Consider the following 12,264-nt stretch of genomic DNA (forward strand, 5'->3'; position numbering starts at 1 on the left):
GATGTTTTGAGGTGGGCAGGTGACTCAGTGTCACTCTAAGCCATTCCATAACTATCCTGTCCTAACCCAGGAGTCTCTGGGTGAGGTGGTAAGCATTCTAGCAGCTTCTGAGTGCTCGATCCATGCCCACCAATTTTGTGGCTTTTCTTGCCTCTGAAATTCCCATCAACAGTAGCCTTTATCTACATAAGACAAACAGGTGCGCACCTTAACACACCAGGAATAACCGAGCACTGTCATTGCATCCTGCCCAAGACAAAGACCTTGCATACCATCAACAGTTCCCAACGTGGAACCTGGGACTGGGGGAAGGACTGAACCAGCAAACCCCAAAAATGCCACCAGGAGCTCCCAGTATGGAATCTGCAGGGGGATTCCAAGCACATGGGGAGCTTCAGCCTAAACCACCAGCAGGACCCAGCACGGAACCAGGGACTCCGAGCAAACAGGGGCCTGGAAAGCCAATTAAATGTCATCAGGAGCTCAATGCAAAGAGCAGAGCTCAAAACCAAGGGAACTCACCCACAACCTTTGTAATAGCGGGAGAGAGAAGTCAGTGGTCTCCTGTGCTTCTCCTTCTCCTCAAAGCTGTCAGAAGTTTCCTTCAGATCCTGTCACCGTCACCAAACCTGTTAAAACACAAAATTGAGCTGAGTATATTTAGGACTCTAATTGACTTTATTCAGTGATTCTTGAATTGGGCAGCATCTCAATTAGCAAATAAAAAGGAGCTCGAGGAGGCTGGAAGCCTTTATAGACAGAAACTGGGGAGGGACAAGGAAAAGGCAGATTGTTTCAGGCGAGACCACCTTCCCTTAGGGGAGGAGAGGGTTTATATCAGGCAGCTGACCTCACTTGCACTGACCAGAAAGTTCCAGATTGACCAGTTAAGACTGCATCGCTGGGGAAGGTTGGAACTGCAGATAGGTTAGGTATTAAGTGTCAGCTGGTAATGTGGGCTTAGCACAGGTGACTCCATGTGGGGACTATTGTCTCTTTAAAAAAAAAAAAAACAGAAAAGATGCCTCTGTTGTGGGTCTAAGCATGGGTTGGAAAAGAATTTCCACACACAGAGTAACCTAGAGCCTATTATACTGAGTGAAGTAAGTCAGAACGAGAAAAACAATGATTGCATGCTAATGCATATATATGGAATTTAGAAAGATGGTACTGATTAACCTATTTGCAGAGCAGCTGCTGCTGCTACTGCTGCTAAGTCACTTCAGTCGTGTCCGACTCTGTGTGATCCCATAGACGGAAGCCCACCAGGCTCCCCCGTCTCTGGGATTCTCCAGGCAAGAACACTGGAGTGGGTTGCCATTTCCTTCTCCAATGTGTGAAAGTGAAAAGTGAAAGTGAAGTCGCTGAGTCGTGTCCGACCCTTAGCAACCCCACGGACTGCAGCCTACCAGGCTCCTCCATCCATGGGATTTTCTAGGCAATAGTACTGGAGTGGCTTGCGATTGCCTTCTCCATGCAGAGCAGCAAATGGAGACAAAGGCATTGAGGCCAGACTTATGGACACGGCTACAGGGGAGAAGGAGAGGGTGGGTGGTATGGAGAAAGTAACATGGAAACATACATAACGGTATGCAACATAGATAGCTAATGGGAATTTTCTGTTTGACTCAGGAACTCAAACAGGGACTCTGTAACAACCTAGAGGGGTGGGGAGGGTGGTGGAAGGGATATTCAAGTGGTAAGGGACATGGGTAAACCTATGACTGATTCATGTTGGTGTTTGGTAGAAACCAATGCAATACTGTAAAGCAGTTATCCTTCAATTACAAATTTTTTAAAAATTAAAAAAAAACACACTTCCAGACACAGAGTAATTCAGAAAGGAGTGAGTTTGTTAAGAACAAAGAGCAGAGATAAGGAGGGCGCAGCAAGTAGAGCAGGCTGGCTCAGGGAGCCCCAACACTTTCATGGGTTAGTAGCCAGTTTTTACAGCCTCAAGACAAAGACAGTTCCTGCTGGAAGGGTGACATTAGGTGATCGGCTAGGATGGGGATTTTTACCTAATGTGGGATCAGGGAGCTGCCACTTTCGATTAGGGGCTCATGGCAACAGTTACTATAGGGGCTCAGTCAATTCCAGAGATGATCTTGGTTCCAGGCTCTGCACCTGTGACCTTGGTATGGGACTCCACAGGATCTAACACTTTGGGTTTGTTTTGTTTTTTTAAGGAAATAATCTTTCCTTAGAAACGAAAAGTAAACTGTGGTCTACATTCATCTGTGTCTCCTTTGAATCCTGAAAGGCCCACCTGTATTCAAGTGTTGGGATGGCCATAATGCGCATTCCAACTTTTCTGTAAGATCTTAAGATGAAACCCAAATGTGCTTTGTAGCCAACACAGTACTTGCACCTACAAGACGTTTTCGATCACAGAGCGCATCTCCAGGCCCTCCCCATTCTTCAGGCCGAATGTGAGTGAACGCCCAGCTGTTTTGCAGGCGTCCAAATGCAGAGTCCTCAGTTTGACATAAGGAGTGAGAATGCTGGTGTACTTCATGTGTTTACGCCACCGCCCTCGACTTCCACACACCCTATCTGAACCAGATGACTCTTCTCTGTCAATATTACCTTGCAATGTCTCTTTTATGAAACAGAAAACTGAGTTTCACTTTCCCTTCATAATAGAGCACGCAAGGCCGGCCTCGCCACAGTCACTCCTCTGCTCATGAATTCAGAGCAAGAGTTGATGCCTGACGCTTCCCGTGTCTTTCAACAAGTCAAATAACGTTTCTTTGTAACCTCAATTCTCCCCGTTTAGCCTCCAAGGGACAGCATTAAAGAATATATAGCATTTACAGAGAAGTTTGACTCCTTTGTGGAGAAAAGTGTCATATGAACTGCAAGTTATTATCTGAAATAGAAGAAAAACTCCTTCAGCATGGTAGTTTTTTTAAAAAAAATAAAAAGTCAAACTGTGAGAATTCCCGTAGTTTGAAGGTAAAAATCCATTAAGACTGCTGGAAGGTTTTTAATGTCAAGCATTTCATTCAGAAACTCCCTTGTCTAAAGCTTGCAAAAACACTTTAATCCATAAACCCTCTGGTGCAGTTAAGGAGTGTTGACACTGATCACAGTTTGAGCAAGGAAAAGAAAACCACATAAACCACATCCTCAAAAACACTTATCCATGAACTAAGATGAGAATTAACTTTCTGTGATGTCCCCATTCATAGGTAACTCTTTTTAAAAATTTCATAAAGTAGTTAATGGTTTTTATTTATTCTTTATTTGGAGGAAAATTGCTTTACAGTGATGTGTTGGGTCCTGCCATACGATAACGCAGTTCAGTCATGATTATACACATATCACCTCCCTCTTGATTCTCTCTGCCCTCCCTGCTCCCACCCCTCTAGGTCATCACAGAACACCAGGCTGGACTCCTGTGTTATATAGCATATGTCTCTTTTCTTTACAGGACTCTGCCAGTTTTTGATACTATGAATGCTTGAAAACTGTTATTTCAGAAATTGCCCTTCACTCTGATGTGTTTCAGATGCCCTTTCTATGCAACTAAACTGATTCAGCAGATGTTCGATTCACAATTTACCAAAAAAAGAAAAGAATAGTTTAGTGGGTGTATAGTAAATTCCTGTTGTACTCAAAACTCTAGCCTCAGGTCCCACCCTCTCCCTAGACGCTGATGGTAATAGGTAATTAATGCACAAATATGCAGGAACTCTGCCTGCATGTGTTGCCTGCTGAGTCGAAAATGCCATGCCCTTTCCACACACCTGCTCTAAGCTCACAGGTATTTTCTCACCTTGATGTGATTTGTGTAACGTTTCCTCAAGGCTCACGTGCCCTCATTGTCAGTTGGTTCCTGCATCAGCTATTCTCCCAAAGCCCCAGACACCAGCTTTCCACAAAACACCAGCCTTTTGCATCTCCTTCGAGGACATCTGGAAAGAACCTCTTGTCTGCAAATCCACTCTGCCTTCTTTGAAGGCTTAAAGAGGATCTCCCCCATAACTATCTTTCAGATTCACCAAATCCTACTTAATAGCCATTATCTTTCACCTCCTCAGGCTTTTCAGCTGATAAAACCCGAAAAGATGATGTTGTTCCTGTGGTTTGCCTTTCTGTAACTGCGTGTGTATGCATCTTTCCATTTCTCCATGTAAATAGCACTTTCCCTTGATATAAAGAAGCATGTTTTCTTTTTTTAGCTGGAAACGTGTGCAACTCCCTGTTGTGGAGGCTAGGGGTTGGAGTGGGTAGCGTGCTTTCCACATGTGGCCACTTAACTGGCGCGAGATTTGGAAGAATTCTAAAGTCATCACATACCTTCTTGGTCCTTATGAAGGTATATAGAGAGAACACATAGGAATATAGAACATGTTTCATTTGTTCTAACAAAATAATAACAATACACATAATAAAGGTAACTATGTATGGAGTTCTTAGTCTGTGGCACAGGGCTAAATATTGATCTGGAGAATTTCCTTTTAGATACGGGCCAACTTCCCTTCATACTTCAGGGTGCACCATCCCACACTTGCCACTGGCTCTAATAGGACACACCCCAATGTTGAGCTGAAGTCTGTTCTCTAGTTTCCATGTTGTTATTCTGTCATCTTGGATGTTCCAGCCCTTATTACATATGCTTCAAAACATATGATTCTCCGAAAAGCATACTGGTATACTTGGATTTTTTCTTTTTGGTCACCCTGTGGGGCATGTGGAATCTTAGTTCCCTGACCAGGGATTGAACCTGTGCCCCTTGCATTAGAAGCACAAGGTCTTAACCACTGGACTGCCAGAAAAGGCCTTATAGTTGGACATTTTTAATAAATATTTGAATTCTAATTTTGTTGTTTCAAACATGCAAATCTTCTCCTACATAAAGGTTACTACATTAACTCACTAGCCCCTGGGATTAAAAAAAACCTGAAAACATGACTGTAATTATTCTTTTCCTCCTTTTGTTTTTTCTGGAAGGGGAATCTATATTCCTGATCTTATTTGCCACGTTCTCCGTGTAATCTCAAAATTATTACAACTTTGATAAAATCATAAAATCTCTAATGCTAAAAAGTACGCACTTTGCTGATAATTATGCACATTTGGCAACTGTTCCCTTATTGGTTCAGTTCTTGACGCTACTAACTGTGACTGAATAACTTCCCATGTTCTTTGTTTTCACTGTCCTGTGGAAAACAAATGTAACCCTTCTAAGGAGAAACCAGGTAGAAGCCAGATCATATTAGGATAAGTTTACCTTTCCCCTTTACCAATTCTAGAATGTTCATTCACAAAATGTCTTTTAAAGAATAAGCTCATGTTGTAAGTCCTGATATATTCACAGACCTGGGTCTTGTAATTCCTCCAAAGGACACTGGCATGCAAACACAGTCCTATGAGAATTACACCACTGATTTTGTTAAATCTGTCACTTTAATCTTACATTTAATCATCTTTCACATTGTCAATGTAAACTTTTACTTTAATGAGGCTTTCCCTTTCAGATCTTTTCGTTATGGATTCGTTTTTAAAATCTTTTTTAAAATTTGTACTATTTTGATTAAAATGATGTAAGAACTATTTTATCAGATGACTTAGATCTTATCACGGAGTATCAGGTGCTACATGGTCATGCTGTCTTCATAATGCTTAGCCTGCCAGTTTCAATTTAGTTGCGCAAATAAAGATAGCATCTTACTTACATCAAATCCTGAATCAAGATGTCCATATCAAATAGCAAACCCCATGGTAAATACAGAGAATCCACACTATAGAAACATCAGGTGATGGAAAACTCACTCACTCATATATTCTTAAGGGAATTTCATTAGTATTTTCCCTAGTTATAAAAGTAATTATACCAAAATATACTTTAAAAATTGGAGAATACACAAAAACATTAAAGAAGAGAGTCATTTCTAGCTATATCATTCAAAGGTGCCCAGAGGTAGGATTTTTGAGTATTTCATCTTTTTTCAGTATTAATTTCTCATTGCTAATGAAGGGGGGAAAGATAACTTTAAAATCTTCAGCAGAGTAGATCATTTTCACATCAAAACCGTATTCCTTAAAACTTGTCTTTTATGTTAAAATTCAGTCTGTTCCAGGATCCTTTCTGTGCTTGTGAATGTATATTTCTCACATGCATGTATATTATGTATAATAATTATAGTCGTAAATAACAGCCGATGTTTATAAAGCATTTACTGTTTGCGAGTCCATGTTCTAGGCATGTTGCTGCTGCTAAGTCGCCCCAGTCGTGTCTGACTCTGTGCGATCCCATAGACGGCAGCCCACCAGGCTCCTCTGTCCCTGGGGTTCTCCAGGCAAGAACACTGGAGTGGGTTGCATGTTACATATTTTAAATCATTTCTAGGCATGTTATGTATTTTAGATCATTTATCCTTCATAGCAAGCTTCTGAAGTAGACACTATTATCATCCCCATTTTACAAACAAGGAAATCAAGGTCACCCCTGCAGGGCTCACAGAGACACCCGAGGTCACACAACTGTCAAGCAGGGCAGCAGTTTGGAGCAAAGTCCGTCAGCCTAACTACGCTATTTCCTCTTAGCAGCGACCCAGTCATATCAGGGAAAACAGTTTTAAAACCATGAACTGAATCCCTGCTAGCACATGTTACAGAAGAAGAGACTGTGTTACTTACTACAAGATGACCCTGTGGGACAATTAAGCCAGAAAATACCGACTGAGCCCACATTCTGGTGCAGGTACAAGCCTCTAGAAACTTGGGCACTTTATTTCTGACACATTTTAACAAACCTATGGAAGGCAGTGAGCTTTACTAATTAGAACTTAGAGCAGAAATACAAATAGGCCATACGGAATGAACGGGTCTGCCGGCCTGCAGGGCGCCTTGTCCCGCTCACACACATACGCACCCAACGTTCAGGAATCAGAAGTACATGTGATTATCTTTGGGTTTCTTTGATATTATTCTTTTTGAAAAAAAGGAAATAAACCTGTTTCCTAGGATGTTTTAGCTTATGGCTTTGTAAACAACTAAGGAATAAATTAAGTACTCCAGACTCAGAGTGACTCCAGTCTTCTAAATTACAAGCATGCCTAAGACACCGAGTGTTCTCCTGGCCACCCTGACACGGGTGTGCGCGTGGAGGAACAGGGGACCTGGGTGCGCCCTGCCCAGGTGCTGCGCAGGTGTGCCTCGGTGATGCGAGCTCCGCCCTAGGCTGGGTCACTCACTGGTTCTGTGAGCTCCTGGCGTGGGCAGCCCCGACCCCAGCTCCATGCTCTTCCTCCCCACCCCAGAGATGTGGATGTCCAGGAAGCAACTTGCTCAGTCTGTAATTCCAAACTGAAACCTTGCTTTGGGGGGGACATTAAGTAGAAGTAAAGATATAAATCTTGCAGAGGTAGTCAGCCCTCTGAAGGGGACTCGCCTCCACTCGGACTCTCGTCCACACTCAGGGCATCAACAGAGTAAGTAACAAGGGTGGGATCCACCAAGGCAGAGACTCAAGCGTAACATCTGGGTTAAATTTAGACCTTAGTGATCAAGGACTTGGCTTTGAAAACCACTGAGATGAATACATATCTCTCACATGAAAAATTATTTTTTTTCAATTCTTAGATTAGCAAAGTGTCTAAGTACTTCTATCCCTGTATATAGCAGCGACCTGCCTTCCTCTTTTTAGTAGTATAAAGTGCTTTTACAGCTAAATTTAATATAAATATTTCACAAAGAAGATGAATACAAAGGAATTTAGATGTTCAGTTCAGTTCAGTCGCTCAGTCGTGTCCAACTCTTTGCCTCCCCATGAGTCACAGCACGCCAGGCCTCCCTGACCATCACCAACTCCCGGAGTTCACTCAAACTCATGTCCATCAAGTTGGTGATGCCATCCAGCCATCTCATTCTCTGTTGTCCCCGTCTCCTCCTGCCCCCAATCCCTCCCAGCATCAGAGTCTTTTCCAGATGTTAGAGGCCCCGTATTGGTCTCTCATATTTTTATGAGTATTGTGTTGAGCAAAAAGTTCATTTGGGTTTTTCCATAACATCTTACAGGTCAACCTGAATGAACTTTTTAGTCAACCCAAAACACAGGAGAACAAAATACATCCCATCAGCCAGGTGATGAAAGATATTTGTAGACGCTGTGGAAAATACAGTACTTTGCACGTAAACACACAGAATCCTTTGTTGTTCTGAAGTTTTGAAAGTACTCAATAATGATCACCAAGGAATTGATGCTTTTGAACTGTGGTGTTGGAGAAGACTCTTGAGAGTCCCTTGGACTGCAAGGAGATCCAAACTGTCCATCCTAAAGGAGACCAGTCCTGGGTGTTCATTGGAAGGACTGATGCTAAAGCTGAAACTCCAATACATTGGCCACCTCATGCGAAGAGTTGACTCACTGGAAAAGACTGATGCTGGGAGGGATTGGGGGCGGGAGGAGAAGGGAACAACAGAGAATGAGATGGCTGGATGGCATCACCGACTTGATGGAAGTGGGTTTGAGTGAACTCTGGGAGTTGGTGATGGACAGGGAGGCCTGGCGTGCTGTGATTCATGGGGTCACAGAGAGTCAGACACAACTGAGCAACCGAACTGAATTGAATATTTAACTGACTTTGCACTTTGCGATATAGTAGAAACTAACATTGTTGCTTTACAACATGGTAAAGCAACTATACGCCAATAAAAAAAGTTTAAAAAATAAATGACTCTACAAGAATAAAGACCTTTTTTAAAGGGGAAAAAGAGAGGACCACAGAGCTCTGAATACATATCTGTGTGCAGCATGTATGTACACATGCTTGGTCCCTTCAGTCGTGTCTGACTCTCTGTGATCCCGTAGACTGTAAGCCGCCAGGCTTCTCTGTCTGTGGGATTTCCCAGGCGAGACTCCTGAAGTAGGTTGCCATTTCCTACTCCAGGGGGTCTTCCCGACCCAGGGGCTGAACGCGCATCTCTTGCAGCTCCCACACTGCAGGAGGGTTCTTACCCCTGAGCCTGCTCACGGCATGTTGTCGTGGTTCAGTCGCTCAGTCACGCCCCACTCTGCGTGACCCCACAGACTGCAGCACGCCAGACTTCCCTGTCCTTCACCGTCTCCCGGAGCTTGCTTGGTCTCACTGTCCACTGAGCCAGTGATGCCACCCAACCATCTCATCCTCCGTTGTCCCCTTCTCCTCCCGCCTTCGGTCTCTGCCAGCATATCAGCATTAATTATTGCCTTCAATTGTTGGAGAACCACAGCAAAGCAGAAACTAACTCTGACTCTCTTGCTTTTGTGGGCCAGACACAGAACAGCATGTATTCCATAGATATATTTGCAAACTGGGGAGCTGAGAGATAAACATTATTGAATGATGTATCAAATGCTGTCTTGTTAGCCAGAGGTTCTTCACTGTATCACTTATTTTAGTGCCCATAATCAGGGTACTGGCAAACCCCAGTGAAAACGGACTTCAGGGACTTCCTGACGTTAGGACTCTGCATTCTCACTGCTGACAGCCCAGATTCAATTCCTGGTCAGGGAACTGAAATCCCACAAGCTGTGCATCACAGCCAAAAAAAATGGTTTTAAATAAAAAATAAAACTGACTTCACTGATGGGATGAAAAGATGCTCAATGTTTTCTTGGGTTGTGAATAAGAACCTCAGCCAAACCCCTGCTGGAGGGAGCATCTTAAGTAAAGCAACCTTCCTCTCGTAAAATTCACTTTTTCATGGAGCTACTTGATAAACAGTATGGTTTTTCCAGCTAAGTAGGCAAAATGAAAGACTCACCGAATGCTCGGACTCGGGGGCAAATCCTCGAGGTTATTGAATTCTAATTCTTTGTTTGGACTCTTTCTGAAATCAGAAATAATACACTCTGAGCCAGCCTGCTTGAGTTCTTTACAAGAGAACAAAACACACGATTCAGAAACAAAAGACAAAGGCCAATCGAAAAGGGATACACCTGCACTCTTGTCAGCTCAGAATCGTGCCAGCCTGCTCTGTCCTAACCCATTCTGCTTCTCAGCCCTTGGCTTGTGGCGGCATTGACTTAGATGTTAAGGCAGTCAGGACGTGTTGCACAGAGGTATTTCCCCCAGGCCGAGCTCCATTGGCATAACCAGGAGCTGACTTAAACAGGAGGAAGTCCTCGCACCTTTATTTTGTGACCTTCTTGCGGGCATCATGGTAGTTACTTGTTTAAAAAAATTAAAAAATCACCCGGGTGAGGTTCACAGGTGCAGATTTATGTGCAGACATGCCAGCCATCCCCACACCGAATAGATTACTAATTCTGTGGTTCATGAGGACTCTCAAAATCAGGGTGCTCATGCGTGTGTGTTCAGTTGCTAAGTCGTGTCTGACTCTCTGCAACCGTTGAACTGTAGCCCAACAGACTCCTCTGTCCATGGGATTTCCCAGACAACAGTACTGGAGTGGGTTGCCACTTCCTCCTCCAGGGGAGCTTCCCGAGTCAGGGATAGAGCCCATGTCTCCTGCATTGGCAGGCAGATTCTTCACCGTCTGAGCCGCCAGGGAAGCCCCACTTTTACCATCCTACACCCTTGTCAGCTTCGGTAGGTAGACAGTGAGCACCCATTGACGAGCCCGGGACCGTCCCACGGTCAGGTGGGCAAGTCCAGGTGGCGCCTCCCTCATGTGCCCCGTCTGCTCCACTGCATCAGCGCATTCAGGCATCCAACATCACGCTCACCACCACCCCCAACTTCCCAGACTTCCTGGGGTTCAGAAATACTGCAGATCAACTAAACTATCTTGCCAGCCTTTTTGTCAGGGATTTCAAGACAGAATTGGTACCTCTGAAATAATGGAACTCATTCTTTTGAAAAGTAAGCCAGAAAGAGAAAAACAAGTATCTTATATGAATGCATATATGTGGAATCTAGAAAAATAGTACTGATGAGCCTCTTTGCAAGGCAGAAACAGACACAGATGAAGGGAATGGACGTACGGACACAGGGAGGAGGCGGGGGGTGGGACGAATTGGGACATTGGGTCTGATATGTACACACTACCATGTGTAGAATAGCTAGCTAGTGGGAAGCTGCTGTATAGCACAGGGAGCTCAGGTTGGTGCTTGGTGATGACCTAGGGGGTGGGATGTGGGTAGGTCCAAGGGGGAGGGGATATAGGTATACACACAGCTGATTCACGTTGTTGCACAGCAGAAACCATGTGAAACACGTTGTTGTAAAGCAGCTATACCCCAATAAACAAATAGCCCTTGTCTTAGAGAAGCTCACAGTGGGATTGTCGTGTCTTTCTGCAGGAGAACCTCTTTTTTGTGATGGAGTATCTCAACGGAGGAGACTTAATGTACCACATCCAGAGCTGCCACAAGTTCGACCTCTGCAGAGCCACGTAAGAGCCCTTCATAGGGTTGGGGTTCCCCCTTGTCTGGTCGGGGACTGGGGTCCACTGTGCCCGCACCTTGCTTTTTCCCACATGCTTTACTCAGTGGACCTAAACTCCAGGGCGAGGTGACCCCAGAAGCACATCCAATGAAGCACCTGTTTTCCCAGCTCCCAATGCTTCCACTCAGTTAGTTTTATCTCATTTTTCTGCCTCGAGATCAAGTGCCAGGTTCCTTAGTTTAAGGAACTACCCCAATTCATCAGCCTTCTAAGTCTCCTGAACCTAGAAGCAATATTTGCCCCTTGATGGAAGTCAGATGGAACAGGGGTCATGGGTGGGATGTCCACAGGGGCCTTTCAAGGGAAGCTCAGAGTAAAGCATCAAGCATTCAGCTCTGGGGGCAGGAGAACAGGAAGAGACATTTGCTTTCTCTTGAGAATAAATCTCCACCTTCTTTGGTGTCAAACCACCCTATATGCTGGCTTCCCGGGTGGCTCTAGTAGTGAAGAATCCACCTGCCAATGCAGGAGATGCAAGAGACTCAGGTTTGATCCTCAGGTCAGGAAGATCCCCTGGAGCAGGAAACGGCAACCCACTCCAGTTTTCTTGCCTGGAAAATGCCAAGGACAGGGGAGCCTGGTGGGCTGCCGTCCATGAGGTCGCACAGAGTCCAAACACCACTGAGCAACTGAACGCACACACGCAGCCTGGATGCAGGCAGAGTCAAGCAAGGTGGTTCACGAGGTGGACTGTAGCAGAGCTCACAGAACCCCCTGCATCCTGCCGCCCTCGGGCCCTCTCTCCCGAGTCATCAAACCCCTGAGACATCCTAAAACTGTGCCCCTGGGCCTACCTAAAAGTGTGGGTACACACTAGCCTTCCTCAACAATCTCTCGCTCACTCCCAACAAACACTCAGAGT

At 44.6% G+C, this 12,264-nt stretch overlaps 1 protein-coding gene across 6 annotated transcripts in view; it reads left to right on the top strand.

Moving 5' to 3' along the window:
• PRKCQ (protein kinase C theta) overlaps positions 1–12,264 on the top strand; it is a 155,611-nt gene that overhangs the window by 117,385 nt on the left and 25,962 nt on the right. For all 6 annotated transcript variants that reach the window (XM_055427121.2, XM_055427130.2, XM_088844201.1 and 3 more), the window contains exon 13: positions 11,258–11,349. In XM_055427121.2, the coding sequence (XP_055283096.1) occupies positions 11,258–11,349 (92 nt within the window). The remainder of the gene's footprint in view (positions 1–11,257; positions 11,350–12,264) is intronic.

Source organism: Moschus berezovskii, chromosome 15 (assembly GCF_049115385.1).
Source record: "Moschus berezovskii isolate FMDL1 chromosome 15, NW_MosBer_1.0, whole genome shotgun sequence".
Classification (NCBI taxonomy): Eukaryota; Metazoa; Chordata; class Mammalia; order Artiodactyla; family Moschidae; genus Moschus; species Moschus berezovskii.